The sequence below is a fragment of the Erpetoichthys calabaricus genome, chromosome 8 (genome assembly GCF_900747795.2).
Source record: "Erpetoichthys calabaricus chromosome 8, fErpCal1.3, whole genome shotgun sequence".
Taxonomy (NCBI): domain Eukaryota; kingdom Metazoa; phylum Chordata; class Cladistia; order Polypteriformes; family Polypteridae; genus Erpetoichthys; species Erpetoichthys calabaricus.
Window position 1 is genome coordinate 22,052,021 of NC_041401.2, and position 26,371 is coordinate 22,078,391.

Sequence of the window (26,371 nt, forward strand, 5' to 3'; positions counted from 1 at the left end):
TGTGCAGGTTTTTGTTCCAACCCAGTTCCTTAACGAGAACTCAATTATTGCTGATGAAGCACATATTGCTTAAGTGACATTTTGATGCTTCATTTTAGTGGTCTCGCTTGTTAAGGTTCTCCAACCTTAATTGCTTATTTCAATCTTAAACTGCTGCATTCAGTGTTTTAATTGCTCCTTATTAGCAATAAGATGTAAAAGACAAAGCAGCCAGCAGTTCTCCAGCTAGCTTTTTTCCAGTTACATCTGTGTGTGTTCATCATGCACGGTTTGATTTAATAAAACACTTAATAGAAAAATGTGACAGACTGAAAATGATCTGTTTTAGGCTTCAAATCATTTGGATGATATCCTTGGAAAGGAAAAAAATCTACGATATAAAAGCCTTACATTGCACAGACTAACAAGCCATAAAATTAAATAAGGTCTGAGATTGGCAATGATTGGTTTCTAATTAAGCAATTGGGTTGAATGAAAACCTGTAGCCACTGCGGCTCACCAGGACCGACATTGCCTACCCCTGTTTTACATCTTATTGCTAATAAGGAGCAATTAAAACACTGAATGCAGCAGTTTAAGATTGAAATAAGCAATTAAGGTTGGAGAACCTTAACAAGCGAGACCACTAAAATGAAGCATCAAAATGTCACTTAAGCAATATGTGCTTCATCAGCAATAATTGAGTTCTCGTTAAGGAACTGGGTTGGAACAAAAACCTGCACATACTGTGGCACTCCAGGACCGACGTTGCCTACCCCTGGTGTAGGCAATAAAGAGTTTAAGAGATAAAACAAGGTGACCCTAGGACCCTACCATGGTGAATAAACTTACTGAAGAAAATCATTTTGCTTGACTTCTCACTACATTCATAATGGCTAACAAGGTACAACACCCTAGTACTACAAATAAATAATAATAAGTTTAATTTAATTAGCACCTTTCCCATGCTTAAGGAATGCGTTTCATTTCTGGTTTCCCTAACATTTGTCATAGCTGAATAGCTTTGCAAGTCTCATTTCATGAAAATTACTAAGGACAGACATACTCAAGCAAATATGAATTTATTACAAAGGTGACTGATTGATTGATTGATCTGTTGATTGATTGATTTAGGCTATGTTAATTATCAACTGCAAATTGTCACTGTGCATGAATATGGTGTGTGTGAGAGTGGTCCTTGAGATTGACTGTCCAGGCCTGTTTTCAGCCTTTTGTACAATTCTAAGGAGACAACCTCTGGACCCCAAAACCCTGAAATATAGCCTGAAGGTTGTAGAACCCACCTACTGAAGTCAGTCCATTGCCTGTGTCTTACACAGCCCTCAAACACACCTCGATGTTACACCACACATGCATTTTTTTAACTTGTCAGAAGATAAGAACAGTGAGAAAAATACCTTTGGACCTTGAATGCCTTCTCCTGGTAGACCTGGTAGGCCCAGGGATCCTGTTCGTCCCGCATTCCCCTGTGCAATAAAAAGAAGATATGAAAATGCCACATGAGATTATTATTGTAAACTTAAGAACCTTCATCTTGTAAGAATTAAAAGGAAAGTGCGCTCTCTGTTCAGGATTACTGTAAAGAATGCAGACAGGCCAACTCATCTCTTAAATTATCCCTGCATTTTTCAAATGAAGGCTGTATTTTATCTTAAGTGTACTTGTAACTGACAGGCCTATGATAAGGGGAATTAAAACTCCTTCAGACAAAATATAAGTGGCTTAACTATGGAAAGGTCTGGGAAGAGGCACCATGAAGTCGAGTCAAATAAAAAAAAATGAAGACATACTGCACTGCCAGATAAGAATGGCAAAACTTGTAAGACCCTGCAAGCCATATTGTAGGTTCATAGGGTCACAAGAAGTGCCAGTCCAGCTCTTTTCCTTTATTGGACTTCTTTTTCTAACTCATGTTCAATGTGATGGGTTTAATGCAGGCACTTATGTGTCTTTGAATAAAGGAAGATGGTATAGCCATGTGCCTTGGACGATGGACTTTAAGCCCCAGGGCTCATGATCAATTGTTACTTTCTGCAGAAAAGCATAACCAACTGAGCCTGCCTGAGCTCCAACTGTAGGAAAAATATGCAAATAATGTTAGCATGTCCTGTGTTTGAATGATGGCTGCTAACTGACCTTTATCTGTAATCTTCTGGACTGCCATGATATGACTGTAGAGGGCCTGGTGTGGAGCTGGTGCTCAGGCTAACGAGGGATGAAGACGCTGTTATGGGATATTTGAATGAAGTGCTGTCAGCAAGCGGAAAAATACGGTTGGGGGGAGGGGGGGGGGGGGACGTTTCATAACCCTTTAAACCGTCTAAACGCCTGAGAATCAAAAGTAACCAGCCTAGCATGGGTCCATGAAAGAGGCTCACTGAAGGAGTGGATTTGCTTTGTTTGCACATAAGAACCTAAGAAATTTGACAAATGAGAGGAGACCATTCAGTCCATCAAGCTTACTTATTTAGCTAACAGGTAAGCTGTCCCTAATATCTCATCTAGATTCTTCTTAAAGGTTGTCAAAGTTTCTTTATCAACTCCATGTCTTGGTACTCTGGTCCAGAGTCCAGCAATTCTTTGGATACAGAAGTGCTCCCTGACTTCAGTCCTAAATGCACTTTCCCTTAATTTCTACAGGTGTCCTCGAGTATGCGATTCATCATTAGGTTGAAAGAATTCTGCCAAGTTTGCTTTATCAAAGTCTTTGAGCATTCTCAAGACCTGGATTAGGATGTCATGTAGTCTTCTCTGCTCGAGACTAAGCAGGTTTAATTCTCTTGAGTATGTCACAGTACGACATGTCCTTAAGTCCTGGCAGGCACTTGGTTGCTCTCCTCTGAACAGCTTCATGTGCTGCTGTGTCTTTCATGTAACGTGGTGCTCAGAACTGCACACAACACACCAGATGTGGTCTCACTAGTGTGTTATATAGTCTGAGCATAGCATTTGTGGTGAGTGGCTGGGGTTGGTACCCAGCCAGGATGCCCAGAAGAACCAGAGGAGGGCTTATGCCTCCTCCAGACCACGAGGGGGCGACCACCCTGGTGGCTTTGGGGACCATGGGAACAGAGCTTAGAAGCTCAACCCTATAGGGGTCCGTGGTCATTGCCAGGGGGCACCCCAATGCCTGTGGAGCCCTGGCCCTCAGCACTTCTGCCACACCTGGAAGTGCTGGGGGGAAGAAGACCAGGGACACCCGGAGTGCTTCCGGGTGCACAGCTGGCACTTCCGCCACACCGGGGAGTGCTGGCAGTCACTCATTGGGAGGCACCTGGAGCACGTCCAAGTGGATATAAAAGGGGCCTCCTCCCTCCATTCGATGGCTGGAGTCGGGTGGAAGAAGGACAGAAGTCGGCAGAGAGGAGTGGAGGCGGTGAAGAAAGGCATTAAGGAAAGAGGCCTGGACTGTGGGTTGATTGGTGTTGCGGCACTGGGTTTGTGTGCGGTTTACTTTTTTGTTGTAAATATTGTAAATAAAGCGTGTGTGGTGATTTAAATGATATCTGCCTGTCTGTGTCCGGGCTAGTTCCCACAAATTCCTTGATTTATATTCAACAGTTTTTACAATGTAACCTAATAACTTATTTGCTTTTTTTAATAGCTTCTGCATATTGCTTAGATCAGTGTTTCTTAAGCTATGGGTTGAGACCCAATTTGGATTGCATGATGTTTGAACTTGGATTGTGCCAAGTGATGAATAGTTATATGAGATCTGAACAGGAGAAGACTACATTACCCAAGGTTCCCTGTGGGAGTATAAATGAGATCTCCACCTAAGGGAAGCCACCACCTAGCATAGTGGGGGATTAAATTGCCCCCGGAGACAATCCTTCCCTGTTCTTCAATTTCTTCCTGTAAGGAAAGTTCCAGCAGACAAATCCAGCCAAGATGCCTATCCATCCACCTGGGACATCCTGACCGGGTAAGGAACCTTCCTTTCCCCTTCTTGGTTGCCAGTCCATCCATATTGGAATTTACAATGTATACTATGCCTTAAAATGATGTGACTATATTCTGGTATGGCATGATGGGTATTTCCAATTAGACAGTAATGTTAATGTTTTAGTTTTTCGTTTAGATGTGCAAACAGAAGGTCAATTCTGTGCAGTTTCATGGTTCTGCTGGTGTGGTGTCAGTGTCATTAGGCACATTTCTTTTTTCTGGTGTATTGTGCACCGAAATCTGCATCTCCTATGTCTTTTCTTTTATCAGCAAGCTTAACGGGAGTTCAGTAAACTGGCTGTGATGGCACACCATTTAGTTTGAATGCATATTTTACTGTTCATCTTTTTTGTGAATGTAAGCTACCAAAGCTTTGAACCTCACATTGACTCTGATCATATTGTCACAGTGAGCAGCAGAGACCACATATGGCTTTCAGCATTGCATCGTTCACTTTCACCACTAGCCCAGTGACACCTTCATATGCCAATGCAGATTCTGGCTTTACCCTACACACATGTATATGTTTAACAGGGGTCATTTTAGAAGACTTTACACCCATAGAAGGTTCATCTATTGTGACCATGAATGTGCTCTCTATTGGACCAGGATAACAAGAGCACCATTACTCTTTACCATCTAAGTGGATCATCTTTTTCCATATCTTCCTGTCCTCTTCATCTTGCTCTGTTACCCCCATCACCTGCATGTCCTCTCTCATCATATCCATAAACCTCCTCTTAGGCCTTCCTCTTTCCTGGTAGCTCTATCCTTAGCATCCTTCTCCCAATATACCCAGCATCTCTCCTCTGCACATGTCCAAACCAATGCAATTTCGCCTCTCTGACTTTGTCTCCCAACCATCCAACCTGAGCTGACCCTCTAATGTCCTCATTTCTAATCCTGTCCATCCTCGTCACACCCAATGCAAATCTCAGCATCTTTAACTCTGCCACCTCCAGCTCTGTCTCCTGCTTTCTGGTCAGTACCACCATCTCTAACCCACATAACATGGCTGGTGTCACTACCGTCTAGTAGACCTACCCTTTCCGTCATGCTGATACTTGTCTGTCACAAATCACTCCTGACACTCTTCTCCACCCACTCCACCCTGCCTGCACTCTCTTCTTCACTTCTCTTCCACACTCCCCATTACTCTGTACTGTTGATCCCAAGTATTTAAACTCATCCACCTTCACCAACTCTACTCCTTGCATACTCACCATTCTGCTGACCTTCCTCTCATTCACACACATGTATTCTGTCTTGTTCCTGCTGACCTGCTTCAACCTGCTCCCTACTCTTGCTACAGATCACAATGTAATCAGCAAACATCATAGTCCACGAAGACTCCTGTCTAATATCATCTCTCAGCCTGTCCATCTCCATTGCAAATAAGAAAGGGCTCAGAGCCGATCCCTGATGTAATCCCACCTCCAACTTGAATGCATCTCTCACTTCTACTGCAGACCTCACCACTGTCACATTTCCCTCGTACATATCCTGTACAACTCTTATATATTTCTCTGCCACTCCCGACTTCCTCATACAATACCACAACTCCTCTCGAGGCACCCTGTCATATGCTTTCTTCAGGTCCACAAAGATGCAATACAACTCCATCTGGCCTTCTCTATACTTCTCCATCAACATCCTCAGAGCAAACATTGCATCTGTGGTGCTCTTTTCTGGCATTAAACCAAACTGCTGCTCACTAATCATCACCTCACTTCTTAACCAAGCTTCCACTGCTCTTTTCCATAACTTCATGCTGTCGCTCATCAATTTTATCCCCATGTAGTTACTACAGCTCTGCACATTTCCCTTATTCTTATAAATCGGTACCAGTACACTTCTTCTCCACCCCTCAGGTATCCTCTCACAAGTTTCCATTAAACAATCTGGTTAAGATCTCCACTGCTATCTCTTCTAAACACCTCCATGTTTCCACAGGTATGTCATCTGGACCAATTGCCTTTCCATTTTTCATCCTCTTCATAGCTGTCCTTACTTCCTTGCTAATCCATTGCATTTCCTGATTCACTATCTCCACATCATCCAACCTTCTCTCTGTCTCATTCTCTTCATTCATTAGCCTCTTGAAGTACTCTTTCCATCTTCTCAATACACCCTTCTCGCTTGTGAGTATGTTTCCACCTTTAACAGCATCTAACATCCTGCTATCTAAAAATTCACTCCACCTAAATAAAAACAATACATACATATCTTCACAAAGCAATAGATGTATTTTGCAATGAACTGTCAATTTTGCTGACTTACCTTTGGTCCTGGAAGGCCTTCACCTGGTGGACCTGGAAGGCCTGGTAATCCTCTGACACCAATATCACCCTGGAAAGAGAAAAAGACATCCCAGTAAACACTGGCACACTTAAAAGTGCCTCATGTCCAAGTTTATGCTCAGATGGACTGGGATGACCTGTAAACAAACCCTCTGGGACTTTCAGTGCTAGAAATCACATGAAGACCAATGCTGTGAGACCCTGTTTTAATTCAGAGTATTTTGTTTGTTTCAGTGTGTATATGGACCAGCTCATAGTCCAAGGATTGTTCCTGCCTTACAGCTGATGATTGCTGGGATAGGCTGCAGCTACCTATTGACATTACCCTGGATAAGCATCAAGATGGATGGCTGAACACACATTATAGTCTTCAATTACAATAACAAAACAGTCTATAGCTCAAATGTTAGATGGGAATATCTATAGGGAACTGGAGAGAGCAAGGGATCTATACACTAACTGGCCACTTTATTAGGTACACCTGTCCATCTGTTTATTAACACAAGTATCTAATCAGCCAATCACATGGCAGCAACTCAATACATTTAGGCATGAAGACACTGTCAAGATGACCTGGTGAAGTTCAAACTGAGCATCAGAATGGGGAAGAAAGGTGATTTAAGTGACTTTGAACGTGACATTGTTGTTGGTGGTGCATGATGGACTGGTTTGAGTGTTTCAGAAACTGCTGATCTGCTGGCATTTTCACACATAACCATCTCTAGGGTTTACACAGAATGGTCTGAAAATATCCAGTGAGTGGCAGTTCTCAGGGCGAAAATGCCCTGTTGATATCAGAGCTCAGAGGAGAATGGCCAGACTGGTTCGAGGTGATAGAAAGGCAACAGGGACTCAAATAACCACTCATTACAACGGAGGTATGCAAAAGAGCATCTCTGAACGCACTCAAAACTCGAAGCAGATTGGCTACAGCAGCAGGAGACCACACCAGGTGCAACTGAGACTAACATTCACACAGGCTCACCAAAATTGGACAGTAGAAGATTGGAAAAACTTGCCTGGTCTGATGAGTCTTGATTTCTGCTGCAACATTTGGGTGGTTGGGTCAGAATGTGGTGTCAACAACATGAAAGCATGATTCCATCCTGCCTTGTATCAATGGTTCAGCTGGTGGTGGTGGTGTAATGGTGTGGGGGATATTTTATTTGCACACTCTGGACCCCTTAGTACCAACTGAGCATCGTTTAAATGCCACAGCCCACCTGAGTATCGTTGCTGACCATGTCCATCCCTTTATGACTACAGTGTGCCCATCTTCTGATGGCTAATTCCAGCAGGATAATGCGTCATGTCACAAAGCTCAAATCATCTCAAACTGGTCTCTTGGACATGACAATGAGTTCACTGGACTCAAATGGCCTCCACAGTCACCAGATCTCAATCCAATAGAGCACATTTGGAGTGTGGTGGAACAGGAGATTCGCTTCATGGATGTGCAGCCAACAAATCTGCAGCAACCGCTTGATGCTATCTTGTCAATATGGACCAAAATCTCTGAGGAATGTTACCAGTACCTTGCTGAATCGATGCCACAAAGAATTATGGCAGTTCTAAATGCAAAAGGGGGTCCAACCCGGTACTAACAAGGTGTATGTAATAAAGTAGCCAGTGAGTGTATTCATCAATTTTTCAAACTATTTGGCACAAAGAAAAGCCTGTCCTGTCTCTGTCCTAGCTTTGAACCTTGGCCTTCATGTTCTTCAGGCCTCAACAGACCACAACAGTATAGGGGTGGTCTCATCATTGCTCCTGTTCTTATTTGCTGCCCTGTACCATTTTATCCTAATTAAATTCACCACCTGTGGTGAAAAGGGGGCCATCTTCTGGTACCACATATGTGCAGTTGCTCAATAATCTTAGAGTACATGGCTGAATCTGTTACGTTTAAGACTATGGACTTGTTAAACCACAGGCAAACAATGATTTTTGACAATTTTTTGTAGGGGCCTGGGTTATTTTTTCTGATTATGATAGAACTGTTTGAATGCTGCAATTGTTCTATAAAACTGCCAGTGACTTGACAAGGTGATATCAACAAGATATTATTTTGTCCAGATTTAAGTTCAATACACAGGTAAATGCTTTGAGAATCAGTTTGTCCTAACCTTTGGTCCTGGAAGCCCAATGCCTTCAGGTCCTGTATCTCCTGGTAGTCCTGTAAGCCCAGGTGGACCCTGTGAAAATAAAAATAAGATAATAAATTTAGCATCCAAGTAAAAACAAGGACATTGGTGAAAAATCAGCCACATATGAATCTTGCACTTACTGGTGGGCCTGGGTATCCATCACCTTTGGGGCCAAAGGGTCCAGGTGGTCCGGGGTTACCACGTTCCCCCTATTAATTAAACAAAGAAGGGTGAGTAAGAGGTAGGCTTGTAAATCTGAAGGGTTTCATTAAGAAAAGCAATAAAATCAAGAGTGCAGTTCAGTCACTTTCACATACCCCGCCAACACTGACCCTTCTTACTCCTTTGCCAGTTATGTCTTTGTAAATATCTCACGTAAGAAGGGAACGTCTTCCGGTAATTTGGAAATGGAGATGATAATTAGAATAACAGTCCTGGGCAGTATGATCTTGAAGTTCATTCTTATTTTAATAAAGCTGTTATAGTCATTATGGTCCTGACAGCGAACTGGGAGGTATGCTTTGTGAGCAGAACCAGAAGATATGCTTAAAAAAATTAAACTGGAAAAACAAATAAAACTAGCAACGAAATCCTAACGGGAGACAAGAATCGAAGTCGAGAAAACAAATAAGAAGTAAAAACCAAAGGAAACACGCGAGAAGAATAACATTGAATTAAAGGTCTCTGAAAGAGCTTTGGAATCCGCAGATCGGATAAGGAAACAAGCCTCTAGCTCTCCTTTTATCCTGTCATGTCAATTACAACTAGTCACGGCTTTTGAGATCACACCCCGGGAAATACAGGGAAGCCTCGGGTTGGCTAGTATAATATAATATAATATAATATAATATAATATAATATAATATAATATAATATAATATAATATAATATAATATAATACTAGCAAAATACCCGCGCTTCGCAGCTTAGAAGTAGTGTGTTAAAGAGGTTATGTAAACATATATATACATAAACATATATACTTATATATACATAATTACATATACACATATCTACATATATACATATATATATATACATATACACATCCACATATATATACATATATCAACATATATATACACACATACATACATACATACACACATATATACACACATACAGACACATATATATACATATACATATTTACATATCTACATATATATACACATATATACACATATATACATATCTACATCTATCTATCTATCTATCTATCTATCTATCTATCTATCTATCTATCTATCTATCTATCTATCTATCTATCTATCTATATCTCATACATATATACATATCTACATACATACACATCTATCTATCTATCTATCTATCTATCTATCTATCTATCTATCTATCTATCTATCTATCTATCTATCTATCTATCTATCTATCTATCTATCTATCTATCTATCTATCTATCTATCTATCTATCTATTGTCAGTTCAGCACTCCGGTTGGAATATGACCAAGCGGTGCAAGCTTACTGTTAAGAATGCAACGTATAGTTGTACAGAAGAAAAGCAATCTTGCCTCAAATCAATGGCAACCTTTTGTAGGTCTATGAACTTAATTTAAACTTTAGGTTTACACGGTGCTCTGTTTCCATAGTACCTGCACTCATGAATATATCTGTATGTGTCTGTCGCTGAAATCCCCGCGCTTGGCACCGGCGAAGTACTGCTTTTAAATTTTTATTAAGAAGAAAAGAAAACCTTTTAAAATTGAGGTAAAATATACCACTAACAATTTGTTAAGGATCTGTTTTTTTGTGTAGCTGACTTCACACAGCCTCTCCGCTGTTTTATAAACGAACGTCATATAAGGTGTTCCTTTTTCGTTGCTTCGCCAACGGAAGCAGCCTTTTTATTTAGTCCTGTTTTTACGATTGTTCTGTTTGTATACCAGTTTGTCAGTTCAGCACTCCGGTTGTAATATGACCAAGCTGTGCAAGCACACTCTTGAGAATGCAAGGTATAGTTGTACAGGAGAAAAGCAATCTTGCCTGAAATCAATGGCAACCTTTTGTAGGTCTATGAACTTAATTTAAACTTTAGGTTTACACAGTGCTTTGTTTCCGAAGTACCTGCACTCATGAATATGTCTGTATGCGTCAGTCGTTCAAATCCCCGCGGTTCGCACTGGCGAAGTTCTGCTTTTAAATTTTTATTAAGAAGAAAAGAAAACCTTTTAAAATTGAGGTAAAATATACCAATAACAGTTTGTTAAGGATCTGTTTTTTTGTGAAGCTGCCTTCACTCGAGTGATCACTTCGAGCTTTAAGCCTGAAAAATCACCCCGTAAATGCACACGTTTAATTGCACATCTGTTAATATGTATGCTTACACGGTATTAAAAGACACTCAACAATTACACAGTATTAAAAGACACTCAACAATTAACGTCATTTACCTTCGTTCCCGCGTTTGACTCGTGCTGTAAATCTCTTCCTTGTTTTCACTTCATGTGATTACGTAGGAGGCGTAATACGTGATGACGCGATACGTGACTCCGCCTCCTCCATTAGAGTATATGGACAAAAAACAGGTTCCAGTTATGACCATTATGCGTAGAATTTCGAAATGAAACCTGCCTAACTTTTGTAAGTAAGCTGTAAGGAATGAGCCTGCCAAATTTCAGCCTTCCACCTACACGGGAAGTTGGAGAATTAGTGATGAGTGAGTGAGTGAGTGAGTGGGTCAGTCAGTCAGTGAGTCAGTGAGGGCTTTGCCTTTTATTAATTAGTATATATAATATAATATAATATAATATAATATAATATAATATAATAATACAGTTATTGCACATGAAGGATTTTGGTATACAGTACACATTGAAATAAATATATAACATTTGTTTAGAAATAGCAAGAAGAGACTGCTGAAAAAGTTAAGTAAAGACACAAGTGCTCACTTAAGAAATTGGCCGATGTCATTAGCTCAGTAAGTCCTGACAGTTATCACGTACAAAGAAGAATACGAGCTGAACTTAAAGAGATATTGAAGAAAATAATGCAGTAGAAATTCTTAGGTGAGGGGTACATTTAGTTTCGTTAAGTGTTACTTGCTTTTAATAAAATCAGTCAAAAAAGATTGTAGCAGAAATGAAACTTTTATTTGGGTGTGTAAGCCAAATGAACCAATTAGAGTGAATACAAGCTAGTGAACCAATCAGTGTAAACAATAATTTGAGAAATGTATGCAAATTCAGTTGTGTATAACTCGAGTCTGCTCCTTTATTTTGTGACAATTTGCTGACAACCTCTGCTCAGGGTGCTGTCCCTTAGTTGACTGCTATAACAGGGTGCTCCCTCTTCAAGGAGGAGAAATTAAACACAAATGAAGAAGCTTCCTCCTGACTGGTTTCTGACTCAAAAAGGCCAATTTCTTTCATTAAAATATTTCCAATTTATTTCTTCCACATTTTTCACTATGCAGATTTGAATCTGATTCAGTCCTAATGACATGAAGAAAGAAATAAGACCAACTGTGCTAAGATCCCCAACAATTCTCCATAGATGACTCCTAAATGGAAGGCCACTACCATCTCTGCCACTCTCAACAGAGACTATTGTACTTTTGTTCCTTGGCATTTTCTGCCTGATCTGCCGAACAAATTTTAAGTATGAATAGAAATTAAATATGTCGGTATTATAGAGAAATTAATTATTATTTCATCAGAAGCCGTTGGATCCTTAATATAAAGTTAGAAGTGCTCTTAAATCTGACATCAATTTAAAAAGAACCACTTAAGCTATTTCTATTTCTGTTCTTAGCAGACAGTCCTGCTCAAGAACCTCATGTTGAACAATATATTTGGTTTAGCTTCAAACATTTATTAAATTCCAACTCCCAATCATTTTTGAAGTTAAGTGACTTTATTTTATGATTTTTATGGTTCTTACCTTTGGCCCAGGAAGTCCTTGTCCCGTCTCCCCTACTGGTCCTGATGGTCCTGGAGGACCCAGATCTCCCTGGGATTAATAGAAAAAAAAATACACCATTTGTCAGACGTCATTATTTTTTTGTTTGATCTGGGATGCTGATAAAGGAAGTCTGCATTATAAATGGGGGACTGACATACTGCCTTACAGCTCTGCTTAGTAATTCACTGAAGACCACCCCCCAGCTGTTCATCCTCACTGAGATGGGAGTGGTGGTACTCACACGCAGGGCCTTAGGAATACAGAAAAGCTTTTTCAGTCAATTGAGCCATGGAACAACTCCATCAACCCTAAGGGTCAATTAGACTCCTACCTAACATTACATGACTTGTAGGGGCTGTCAAACGTGATGGCTGCAGCTGCTGATTTCATCAAATAAGGACGTCAGATCATACAATTAGATATCGAAGAGCATAGCAAATCCATAACGAGTTTCACATTTCCAAAGTATTGTGAGTTTGGCAGCGGTTTTAGCAGCAGAATAATCCTCAAGGAGTGATATTCCTTGCTTTCTTCTTAAAAAACTCATTTTAGTGAGAATTGGACTTTAAAATTGTGAAATCAGTTGCAAAATGAATTTGAGGGCAATCTTACAAAATGGGGCAGCACGGTGGCGTAGTGGGTAGCGCTGCTGCCTCGCAGCTGGGAGACCTGGGGACCTGGGTTCGCTTCCCGGGTCCTCCCTGTGTGGAGTTTGCATGTTCTCCCCATAGGTTTCCTCTGGGTGCTCCAGTTTCCTCCCACAGTCCAAAGATATGCAGGTTAGGTACATTGACAATTCTAAATTGTCCCTAGTGTGTGCTTGGTGTGTGTGTGTGTGCGCGCCCTGCCCGGGGTTTGTTTCCTGCCTTGTGCCCTGTGTTGGCTGGGATTGGCTCCAGCAGACCCCCGTGACCCTGTAGTTAGGATATAGCGGGTTGGATAATGGATGGATGGATGGATCTTACAAAATGAAACTTAGGTGCTTTAGTCATCACTACTCATCTCCTTCACTGCACATTAGGCTTCATAAAGAGACATAAAGAAGACTCTACCAGGAATGCCTAGGTACCAAAAAAAAAAATCAGAATTATTTCTGTATGTTTTGCCACTCTATGATAACTCAGCAATATTCATGAGTGGAGCAGAGCCTTCAAGTTAAATGCATCATGACATGTTTAAGAGGATGAAGAAGAAAACGGAGGATGTTTCATTTCCTGGACAGAAGACCAGTGTGATGACACAAGTGAATTGACCAGTGGGACGAGGAAATAAAGTTGTACTTGGCTGGAACGGTTTAATGGAGAGACTGATAAGAGCAGATGATCGTGAGTTGTTCCATCCCCCATATGCTAGGTGACAGTGGTCCTCAAATGGTAACCCAGTTGGGATAACTACAGGGGTGCTTGAGACTTGGAGTCCAAAAGTGCAGACCTGTTGGGGTCACTGGTGACAGATAGAAAGTGCTGTTGGGGGAGGACCTCCTTACTTTTTCTATGGCTCGGAAGTGCTTCCAGGGAGACATGGCATAGCTGGGTCCAGCTTACAAGGGAGCCCACTGCCTTACATCACTGAGTCAGAGTCGGAAGGAAACAGGCAACACTCAGCGGAGGACGTAAGGAGGAATAATTATGGTGTATTTTGTAATTGCTTATTATTGTATCTAATAACTGGAATGAAGACTGTGATTAGGTGCTTTTGATTAATAAACATTATTTTAATTTATTCTAAAAATGTGTTGGAGTCTAATATTTCTTGCGTTTGGGTCTCATTGGCACCCCCTTGTGTTCGCACTTGTAAACCTTAAGCTGTAAAGCCAGTTTTAGAACAAACTGAAGCTGAATCATTAATTGAAAAAAGCAATAGTGATGACAAAAAAATTAATGACTCAAACAAGAATTTTAATTAAATGAGAACCTTTATTCACTTTGCTATATCAATTTTTTTCTATTTTGTGTGAACTGTTTTACTTTGAATTTTTCCTAAAGCTTTTAAAAATGAACATATTTTATCTGTAGAATTATTTCAACGTGGCAGGCTATTGCCAGAATCCCATGAAGCATTCTAAAGCTGCAGAACATTGATAATTTTGTGTAGGGAGAGTTGAATTTTGAAATTGCAAAATCAAGCGCAAAAGTAATTTAAGAGCAATCTCGCAAAACAAAACTCTGGTGCTTTACTCATCACTGCTCATCTCCTTCACTGCTTATTAGGCTTCACAAAGACACTTAGAGAAGATTCTACTTTGAATGCCTAAGTGACATCATCACCCTTTTCAAGTCCCCATCAGAACAGCTGTGGAAATATTTTGGGCAGGCAGCCTCTAACTGCTCTATCCGCCATACTGTGACAGAATAATTTGGTGGTAACAATAATTAAGTATTTTGATACGCTTTCTCTATGAAAATACAGCATCTATCTCAGAGGTATAAAAGGGTTAATAAATGTCAGAAACCTGTTCAAGCCTATCAGGAAACCAGATAAAGGGCAAGTGAACAACAAAGGCAAGGATGGACCATGAGATGGTTGATGTAATATGCCAAATGTACTAAGAGATGACTAAAGGATCAGCAGATGTCCTGTAAACAACAAGACTGGACAGTTGTCACAAACACAGAGATTTCAAGGGTGATGGCTAAACCTAAAGGTATAAGAAGAATACGAGTATGGTAAAATAGACTTTTATTTCAGAAAGTCATTTGGGTATGTAAACCAACAAACCCATCTGAGTAAATGTCAGGTGATGTGTATGCATTGATCAGCACTGTTCCATAAATTCAGTTGTTAATAAAACGGACGTCTGTCATGACCATTCATATCATTTCGTAAATGACTGCTGTGATGAGTGCCCCCTCTTCAAGCATTTGCTGAAGAGATAATTAAATACGCAATGGTTGCCTGGTTTCTGGCTCAAAGAAGTTTTACCAAACTTGTCTTATTAGAGGATAAGTCTCCTTTTTCAATTAATATGCTCATTTCTACCCAATACCCACTGTGGACCTCTGACTCCTTTTGGGTATTAAGCTTGTCTGGACTCACTACAGGATGCCATCTGTCCCCTGTATGATCCAAGTCACAACAATTATATCAACATCTATGTAGCTTTAATACGATAGTAATGATGTTCTCATTTGGCTCAGTTCTGGGTCAATAAATTCCTTTGATATGATTTTGCAATCCTTGTTTAACAAAGGTTCCTTCTGGGTGCAACTATTTTTGGCCAGAGGGTGTATGGTATAGTACAGTACAGCAGGTACTTCACAGAAACTTGGTTTAGAATTTGTATTGAATGTTCAGGGCTAACTCCGACCCAGCCCTGTCTGTGTGGAGTTGAAACATTGTGGGGTTTTCTCCAAGTATTTTGACACATTGGTAGAAAATGGCGACTCTATGCCTTGTGGTGCTCTTGATGATTTGTTATGTTCACTGTTCCCCCATGGCAGCTCTGAATTTTATGTTCAGGACTTACCTTTGGTCCTGTTATAGCACGACCTGTTGGACCTGGCAAGCCAAGACGTCCCGGTACTCCTGGTTCTCCCTGGAAGAAGATTTAATATTTCAATAGTTTAAAAATTATATCACTTCATTGAAAAATGAGACATGCACAACCTGGATAAGATAATATATAAGTTGTGGCAGACGACTGGGACCCTTGCTTGGCTGGGATGCCTGGAGAATGGAAGGACTGGGAGAAAGGCAATATGTAAGAAGCCAGCCCCCCTGGATTACATCGGGGTCACGGGATTGGAGCTTGGAAGTTCAACCTTGTTGGGGCCAATGGCCCCCACCCTTCCGCCACACTCAGAAGTGCTGCCGGAAGAGAATCCAGGGACACCTGGAGTGCTTCCAGGTGCCCATGCAGCACTTCCACCACACCAGGAAGTGCTACAGGAAGATTGTCAGGGTGCACCTGGAGCACATCCGGGTGAACTATAAACTCACTCCATTCTGGGAGCTGGAGTCGAGAGGTGGAGGACAGAGCTTGCGAGGAGAGGAGTGGAGGCGGCAGAAGAGTAAGGAGAAGAGAGGAAAGGACTGTGAACAATAGTGCTGATGGGTTGTGCACTGTGTTTGAAAAATAAGAACTAAATGTTCACAAAGTTAAAAGGGACAAGACACAATATCTTAACCTGGCATCTTTCAGGCTCCTAATGTTATGTAAAAACGGTTAACCCAGAGTGTCTCTTGGGTTAAGCTGTTATGATCCAAAGTACAGAGATAAGCCTGAAGTCTCAAGACAGTATTCTGCTGCCAGATAGCAGATAAAATGACTTCATGCTGCACTCATATTCATGAGTGGAGCGGAGTCTTCAACCTAAACACACACGGACATGTAAATGAGAAGCTGTAAAGCCAGTTTTAGAACAAACTGAAAATGAACTATTAGTTAAGTGATTAGTGATGACAATGTGACTTGGCCATCAGACATTGACACAGATAGTGAAACCGATGAATATGGCACTGTACTGACCAAATTGCAGTAATGTGAATGTCGGTCGTGTGAAAGTTCAGTGTGGCAAAAAGACAAAATAATTGCGATCAAGTGGCAGAACAAGAAATATGTTATCCCCCTAAGCACTGTTCAGAATGCAGCAACTCAATGTTCATGTCAGGGGACATGTGGAAGTCACTAAGTGTTGTGCTATGGTAGCCTGCAATAGCACAAGGGGTGGCCTCGCTCATAAGAATCAGGCACTGATGTTCTACCCTCTAACGCACAAACTTCAGGTCACCCTGATGACATGACTCCTGAGCCCTCCCTTTAGCTATATAAGTCTGCCAGGCAGACTCAGGAGGAGGAGATCATTCATTTATAGTCTGCTGCTCTAATTGCCACACATGAAGGACATGTACTAAATCGGCATCAGTGCAGCAGTTGTTGGACATAATTTCCTACTGTATTTATGTTGACATTTTGGTATTTACAAGTTTAAATTACACATAATAATATTTTTACTTGATGAAAATAATTAAATGTTTTTGCCTCAGTTTTCTGGGGGTAAACATAATGCCGAGGAGGCTACAAAAAAACATCAAGACCTCTCCCTGGGAATCAAGAGCCAAGGGGGCACAACAATGTTTTTGGTTAGCACTGCTGCTTCACTGCTCCGGGGTCTGAATCCCAGTCTGTGTCAAGTCTGCATGTTTGCCCCCAGGCGCTCCAGGATTCTTTCCACAGCACAAAGACCTGCATGTTAGGTACATGGGGGCCTTAAATGTAAGGCATTATCACACAGAAAGTAGAAGTTATATCTGAATGGCTGGAATGAAACTTGAAAGTACTCCTTTCCGTGGATAAGTGTGTGTTTCTGTATTTTATTGTTATTTGTGTTGAGTTTGTATTACTATTTTTCATATTTATGTTATTTTGCTTAATGTTGATTTATTGTGTGCTGTCTCTTTAAATGTGCTTCTGTTCTTTGTTCCTTGTGGGTGGAGTTCCAGTAGGCGGGGCCACCCTGATGTCATGATGTCTGAGCTCTCCCTTTGGCTATACAAGTCTGTAGGGGAAGACTCAGAGGCAGGAGATCATTCATTTGTAGTGGAATGTTGTGAGAAAGAAAACCACAGGATACGTTGAAAAAAGAATTTATTTAAGCATGTTAGTTGAGGCTTTGGACTTCAAACCCTGAGATTGTGGTTTCAGATTTCACTACTGACATTGTATGAACATGAGCAAGTCACTTCAACTGCTTCTGCTCCTATTGGGAAAACAAAAGAAATGGAACCAATTGCATCTCAAATATTGTAAGTCGCCCTGGATAAAGGTTTCAGCTACATAACAAAATAATAATTTACAAACATAGTCCGGCTTCTGAATATCGCTGCCATCACACTGTGAGTTGGACTGTGGAGCACAGCTTGGCCAAAATTTTTTTGCCACTGTTCACACAAATTTTTAAATAACTGTCAAATGCACTTTTGATCTTTTAGTTGCTTATGAAAAAAAATCAGGTAAATAAATAAAATAAAATTCTCACCTTCGCTCCCACTGGCCCGGCAACTCCTGGGGGTCCAGGCAGCCCACGGATTCCCCTCTGTCCTTGATCGCCCTTCATTGAAAGGTCCAACATGAGGTTAATTCTCCTAGAAAAGCCTCTCATTTTGCTATGCAATTATCCTATTTTAAGATGGTTACCTTTTCTCCTTGAAGACCAACTCCAGGAGTCCCCTCGGGTCCTCTGATGCCCACAATTCCAGGTTCACCCTGCATGATGGAATTCATATGAATGTTAGCAGGGCCGGATTAAAGCCAACTGATGCCCTAAGCACAGCCCAACAATGGTGCCCATTTGCCTTTCTATTGTTTAATAGAGAAGATATTAAGATTCAATAATTGCTGGCGGAGAAATACGAGATACAAAAATGACCTTGTTTATGTAAAAAATCAGTAAAAGAAATAATAAAATAAAGAACTTAAGCGTTCGTTACACAAATTACTTAAATGCGAACCAGACCCAGTTAGCTATATTTACACTCGACAGAAGCAAAACTCTTATGCCACAAGATGGAAACAAATGTGAATTTCAAACTTTAGTCATTCACCATGTCAAAGAAAATATTTTAGTTTTAACAGTGCAGATGAAAGTCGAACACGACAGGTACCCTATATGAGCAAAAGTATTGGGGCACACCTCTTAATTACTGAATTCAGGTGTGAAAAAATGGGTCGTTCAGAAGTGCTCAGTGACTTCAAGCGTGGTACTATGGTAGGATGTCACCTTTGCAGTAAGACAGTTCGTGAAATTTCATCTCTGCTGGATATTCCACGGTCAATTGTAAGTGGTGTTATTGGAAAGTGGAAGCGTTTAGGAACAACAACATCTCAGCCACAAAGCAGAAGACCACGTAAAGTCACAGAGCGGGGTCAACGACCACTAAGGTGATTCCATAGCTGAGTTCCAGTCTTCCACTGGCATTAATGTAAGCACAAAAATGGCTTTGGAATGGGTTTCCATGGCCAAGCAGCTGCAAGCAAGCCTCACATTACCAAGTCCAATGCCAAGCATCAGATGGAGTATAGCGAGTATGTAAAACGCCTATAAAGAATATTCATCATGTTGGACGTTTTCACAGTTTATTTTTATACAACAGTGGAAGTGCTGCAGAGCTTCAAGCACCTGGGGGTTCACATGAACAGCAAACTATTGATTGATTTCTTGCCTTGATTCTCTGTGCAAGAGAGGACAGAGCCGGCTATACTTCCTTAGAACACTAGCGTCCTTCAACATCTGCAATAAGATGCTCCAGATGTTCTATCAGATGGTTGTGGCGAGCGCCCTCTTCTACGCAGTGGTGTGCTGGGGAGGCAGCATTAAGAAGAAGTACGCCTCATGCCTGGACAAACTGGTGAGGAAGGCAGGCTCTATTGTAGGCACGGAGCTGGACAGTTTGACATCCGTGGCAGAGCGACGGGCGCTCAGCAGACTCCTGTCAATAATGGAGAATCCACTGCATCCACTAAACAGGATCATCTCCAGACAGAGGAGCAGCTTCAGCGATAGACTGCTGTCACTGTCCTGCTCCACTGACAGACTGAGGAGATCGTTCCTCCCCCAAACTATGTGACTCTTCCATTCCACCCGGGGGGGTAAACATTAAAATTATACAAAGTTATTGTCTGTTTTTACCTGCATTTTTATTACTCTTTAATATTGTTTTTGTATCAGTATGCTGCTGCTGGAGTATCTGAATTTAGATCTATCTATCTATCTATCTATCTATCTATCTATCTATCTATCTATCTATCTATCTATCTATCTATCTATCTATCTATCTATCTATCTATCTATCTATCTATCTATCTATCTATCTATCTATCTGTAAAAAAATGTATCTGATAGACAAAAAACAATTCTAACAATGTGTCCTAATTTACAACAATAGAGACGGAGTCTGTCCATAATCCAAAGGTGACAGAGTTTGAACAGGTGAATGTTTTATCATGAGCAGGTGGGTGAGCTGCCGCCAAAGAAGAAGAGACAAACGAACTGGAAGCCTTGATTCAGAGAAGCAGTGCAGTAATTTTGTTATTTTATGTGTTGTCTTCTTGTATAACTCTGTTTACTTCATGTACACATGTGGATGATTTAAATCAAACAGCTTCTGTCAAAAGAATCTCAGATCAGGAATGGAGTTCAGCCATCCATAAGCACAAATTCTTTAAACATCTGTCTCTCTAGGTCTTGTGTTTTTGGAATATCCCCCACTCAGCCAATTTTGATGAAAATATTTGCTGATCACTGCCGTGATCTCCCACAGTATGTTACTCGTGCGTTGACTTCTTGGCTTTCCTATGGAGATCAGAAGACATTTTGGATTTGATGTTGTACGCAAAACAAAACACAGTCAAAAAAAAAAAAATCAAAATGTGACACCAGGAAGTCAATTAAACCAAATAAAAAAGTGAAAACTTAGTAGCAAAAGGAACTAAACCAGGAATTCGTAATCAATGACACACACACAGAAAGTCAGTAGTGGAATCCGCAAACTCGGATAAAGAAGGAGTGCGTGACGCTGATCTTTACACTGTTGAGATCATTACATCTTAGGTCGTATCCTCAGGTTGATCTCTTTGGAGGCAACTAACCTAGGAACAGTATACAACAAGCCAATGGCCATGAAAAGACAAAATGAAATGTGTTTAAAACAACTTCAAGCTAAAAGATGAAAAACGGAAATGGAGTTTGAAGAAACTGCACTGTAAACTAAAACTCTTGAAAGAAAGAGTAAGAAAAAAAAATGTAAATGAACCCAAAGCATAACATTTCTTACTCGACTGGGAGAATGCTAAACCACCCTTCTGAACTCAATAGGAAATTGACGTCTTATATTATGTAAAACCTGAAATTTTCTCTCCGAGCACTGGTCCAAAACACCTTCTGAACTCTAAAATAATCTTGCTGGACCCCTGCTTTACTTTATCTTTTTTATCTCTTGATGTTTTAATAAATGTGAGATATGGGTTGGTGGCATTCAAAAATAAAATATTTGACTACAAATTACTTTCTGTCTGCAGTGGATGTTGTAATTCACGTTTCCATTTACTTTTTCTTGAGGTGTTCAGGGCTTTTCTGACCCAGAGAATTTATTTCTGATGTGTTTTCCATTTAAAAATCTGTAATGTTTTTAACATCATTTTTGTTGTCATGCTAGTTTTCCAACAGGTGGCACCATTTTCAAGGTTTTGCTTGACTTGTTGCCATGTCAATGCATCTCACAATGCAGAGGGACAGTATGATTATGTCATCATTGGCTTGACTATAAGAAGGCCACCTCTCTTAGCTCAAGTTTATCCGAAATTGAATTTATTTACAAACTACACACATTCTTTTGTGTATTTTTTAGGACAGGATCTTTGCTCTTGTCACTGGTTGAGGGTAAGACAGGAATTAAGATGAAGTTTTTGTTGCGGTAAGTAAACAAAAGCAAATTGCACAGTAGTCATAGACTGTAGTTTAAAGGCTGTGGAGGGTCTCAGTTCCATGCCACGGATGGCTCATCTCTTGAGTGAGGTGCCTCTTTCTGTGAATGCCCTGCTTTTATAACTCATGGAGTGGAAGGGGTGAGGTCATTTGCCCTGAATGGGTGTCTTCCCTGAGCTGTGGGTGGATAAAGAGACAGAAGAGTCAGTGATCACGCCCCCTGGTATCCTGGGGTGGTAGTTCTCACCCATGATGAGCCCAGAAGGTGACCCTTTGACTCACATGCGTGACACTCTTTACTGTGACATTTAGTCTGGGGTTCAGGTTTTCTTGGTTCTCTCTTTGATTTCTGTTTTTCTGGTTTTGACCTTTGCTATGATATTCTTGACTCATTTTTTTTCCTGTGTCAGGTCACAGCTCGGGGTCCTGGTTGGCAACCTCTCAGGCAGACACACGGTCCAGTCCCACGCTTCGGAAATGACCGTCTATCTCCCGCAGCCAGGTGTTACGTGGGAGACCCCTTGATCTGGTCCAGCCACTTGGGTCCTCAATAATGAGGATCCTGCGAGCTGGATCACCCTCAGGGAATCAAGCCCTATGGCTGTAGTGTCGTAACTGATGCTCCCTCACAATACAGGTAATGTGCCTCAATTGGGACTCCACGAGCAACACAAAGTCAAACCAGTGGTACTCAAGGATTCTCCGAAGAGACACAGTACTTAAGGAGTCCAGTCTTTGTCCAGGTCACTGGATAGCATCCATGTCTCACAAACAGGAAGCACCAGGACTTTAAAGACTTGGACCTTTGTCCTTTTGCAGATATCGGCGGGAGCGCCACACACCCCTTTCCAGTGACCTCATGACCCCCCATGCTCACCTAATCCGTCTACTGACTTCATAGGAAGAGTCACCAGAGACATGAATGTCACTGCCGAGGTAAGTAAACTTCTCAATGACGAGGTCGACACTCTGCCTGCAAACAGACACACTGCTGGTGGATGTGCCTAAGAGCTCATTAAAGGCCTGGTCCACCCACAAAAAATGTTTATGGCTTTCATTTAGAAATCATTACAATGGATGCTTTTCTTTCATGCGATTAACTTTGTGTATTAAGTAAAACAGATTTATTCTGACAATAAATCACTTCTTTGCTCTATGCTGGTGCTTTCAGTGTACCTTTTGTCCTGGAGCTCCATCTTCTCCTGGTAGACCTGGTAATCCAGCTAGCCCTGGTGATCCAGGTTCCCCCTGAAACAATACATAACATTTAGAAATCCACTTAACCAAATTCAGGGTCATCAGAGACAGAACCCATCCTAGACACAGGGCTGGAACCTCCATGGATGGGATGACAGCGCCCCCTCATGCACACTTGCCAACCTTTGAGATGTAGGAGGCTAACCGGTCAAAAACCTGCACAGACATGGAGAGAACATGCAAACATCACACAGACAGCGACCTCCATAATGGTGGATACTTGAGGCCTTGCACTCCTATGAACTACAGTGCTAATGACATGATATGGTTATGTTAGAATAAGATACAATAAAACAAACTGGAGTAATGAATTCTTTTGTAAAATGTGTTGCAGACAGCCACAGGTCCTTCATGCCATGCTTGATGCTTTTGCTTATATTACAACATTAGAACATTAGAACACTCTAGACAAGAACAGGCCATTCAGCCCAACAAAGCTCACCAGTCCAAATCACTTATTTCTTCTAAAAAAATATCAAGTTGCGTTTTGAAAGTCCATAAAGTCTTACTGTCTACCACACTATTTGGTAGCTTATTCCAAGTGTCTATCGTTCTTTGTGTAAAGAAAAACTTCCTAATGTTTGTGTGAAATTTCACCTTAACAAGTTTCCAACTGTGTCCCCGTGTTCTTGATGAACTCATTTTAAAGTCACCGTCTCGATCCACTGGACTAATTCCCTTCATAATTTTAAACACTTCAGTCAGGTCTCCTCTTCATCTTCTTTTGATTAACTGTGAAGGCTCAGCTCCTTTAATCTTTTCCCCCTAACTCATCCCCTGTAGACCTGAATCAGCCTAGTCGCTCTTCTCTGGACCTTTTCTAGCGCTGCTATGTCCTTTTTGTAGCCTGGAGACCAAAACTGCACACAGGACTCCAGATGAGGTCTCACCAGTGTGTTATAAAGCCTGAGCAGAACCTCCTGTGACTTGTACTCCACACATGTGGCACCTTATTAAATTTCTGAGTGTCATTATAAATAATATCATCTGCTCCACTTTGATCGTATCCTTTTGGTGTTTCCTCATAGAATTCCAGCATGTTAGTAAAACACGACCTCCCTGTTCTGACCCCATGCTGACTGTTCAGTTAAACTCCTGTCCTTGCCATGCGTTGCTCAATCTTATCCTTAATAATTCCTTCCATTAATTTTCCTGTGATGCACGTTAAGCTTACTGGCCTATAGTTGCTTGGATCTGCCTGGTCACCCTTTTTATATAATGGGATGATATTTTCCATTCCTTCGGAATCTCTCCAGTGCGCAGTGACTTCCTAAAAATATGTGTCAAGGGTTTATATCTGCACTCGCTAGCCTCCTTAAGAACTCGAGGGTAAATATTATCTGGTCCTGGTGATTTGTTTGATTTCAGCTTATTTAATGTGAGCAGTACTTCTCCCTCTACAATTTCCAAATCCCTCAGTACCTCCTTAGTAGTCCCTGTTACATATGGGAGGTCATCCACTTCCTCACTTGTGAAGACTTCAGAAAAATGTAAGTTTAGGCCATCCACTATTTCATTGTTTGTATCTTTTAATTCCCCTTTACTATTTCTGATGGACTTCACCTCCTCCTTGACTGTTCTTTTACTACTAAAATACTGAATGAATCTCTTACGGTCTTCTTTCACCTTATCTGCTATATTCCTCTCCAACTGTCTTTTAGCCTTCCTGATATCCTTCTTAATGGTTGTCCTCATGTTCTCATACGCTCTATGATTCACTTTGCATTCATTAGTCTTATATGCCTTAGTCGTCTGTTTTTTCCTTTGCAACTTCTTTTTTAAATCTTTATTAATCCACTGTGCCGTTTTTTAAATTTACTATTAATTCCAAATTTAGGTATGTATCTGTCCTGCATTACAAGTAAAACATTTTTAAACCTGTTCTACTGCTCCTCAACTGTCTCCACACTTAAAAGCTTATCCCAGTCTATCCTACTTACACTTTGTTGCATCTGCTCAAAATTAGCCCTACCAAAGTTCAACTTAACAATTTTAGTCTTTATTCCCAAACATTTCTCATTTTATCCAATGGACTGTAAATGTTGTCCACACCATTCAGAATGTGTGTGATTTCTACATCAGACAAGACGTATTTATACCTTTGTTCCTGGTTCGCCGAGTCCCCTCTCTCCTGGAGCTCCATGTTCTCCCGGCAAACCCTGGTCTCCCTGAAAATGAAAAGACACAATATTTAAATTTATTTACTTGACTTGACATAATTTCCAGCCTAAAAATTATATAGCACCTTTCACTGTTGCCATGCTCATAATTTAGACAGATTTAGGTGTGGGCGACATAGACAGCTGCCCAATTTGGAATGGTGATTACAGCCTGAGGCGGTCAATCCATTAGGGGCGTGCACTGTGGACCCCACCTGGCAGTTATAATAATAATAATAATGCATTTTATTTATAGGGGCACTTTACATTAGCAGTAAATCTCAAAGTGCAACGTAAAAAGATTAAACAAAGGCAAGGCAAGATAAAAACAGAGATAAAACAACAATATTTAGTAGCATTCTTGTTAATATGATTTCCTAAATAGAAAAGTCTTTAGCTGTTATTTAAAACAGCCCACAATCTACTGTGTTCTGCTGTTCTCTGGCTTGGTCACCCATTGTATGAAATTTGGTTAAAGGGGGGTGAAGGCGGTGGGTATTTGTAAAATGGAGGTTTCTTGTAGTGGATTGTAATAAAAGGAGTTCTTTAAGATATTGTGGAGCATTTCCATGAATACACTGGTGAGTGAACAAACAGAGTTTGTGTTCGATACGGAGATGGATAGGGAGCCAATGAAGTGACCAAAGGATTTCCGCACCCTCATCAGGATTCTTGCAGCACTATTTTGAATTTGTTGAAGCTTTTGAAGGCTCTTGTTGGGTATCCCAATGAGGAGTGCATTACAATAGTCCAGTCTGGATGAGACAAAGGCATGAACCAGCTTTTCAGCATCACAGAGGGAGAGGTAGGGACGGAGTTTGGCTGTGTTTCGGAGATGAAGGAATGCAATTTTACGAAGGTGATGGTTATGTATATCAAATGACAGATGGGAGTCTCACTTGACACCCAGATTTGTAACAGAAGGGGAGAGGGTAATGGTACGGTCAGAAAAGGAAATACAATTTACAGAGGAACGAAGTTGATGGGGGTGCCAATTAAAAGACCTTCAGTTTTGCTGCTGTTCAGCTTGAGGAAGTTCTTGGACATCCAAGTCTCAATCTCATCCAAGCAAGAGGAAAAAGTTGATGGAGGTGTAAGAGAAGTCGAATCCAGTCTTACATAGAGCTGCGTATCATCGGCATAGCAATGGAATGAAACTCCATGCTTGCGGATGATGTGACCCAGGGGTAGTATATAGATATTAAAGAGGGTCGAC

At 40.9% G+C, this 26,371-nt stretch overlaps 1 protein-coding gene across 3 annotated transcripts in view; it reads right to left on the minus strand.

The window, feature by feature from the left end:
- col28a2a (collagen, type XXVIII, alpha 2a) overlaps positions 1 to 26,371 on the minus strand; it is a 172,781-nt gene that overhangs the window by 33,891 nt on the left and 112,519 nt on the right. For 2 of the 3 annotated variants that reach the window (XM_051930610.1, XM_051930609.1), the window contains exons 18-27: positions 25,096 to 25,164; positions 22,916 to 22,987; positions 18,454 to 18,522; positions 18,296 to 18,367; positions 15,784 to 15,852; positions 12,297 to 12,365; positions 8,533 to 8,601; positions 8,372 to 8,440; positions 6,226 to 6,294; positions 1,398 to 1,466 (exon numbers count right to left, since the gene is read on the minus strand). In XM_051930610.1, the coding sequence (XP_051786570.1) occupies positions 1,398 to 1,466; positions 6,226 to 6,294; positions 8,372 to 8,440; positions 8,533 to 8,601; positions 12,297 to 12,365; positions 15,784 to 15,852; positions 18,296 to 18,367; positions 18,454 to 18,522; positions 22,916 to 22,987; positions 25,096 to 25,164 (696 nt within the window). The remainder of the gene's footprint in view (positions 1 to 1,397; positions 1,467 to 6,225; positions 6,295 to 8,371; positions 8,441 to 8,532; positions 8,602 to 12,296; positions 12,366 to 15,783; positions 15,853 to 18,295; positions 18,368 to 18,453; positions 18,523 to 22,915; positions 22,988 to 25,095; positions 25,165 to 26,371) is intronic. The other variant, XM_051930611.1, reaches the window with a different exon arrangement.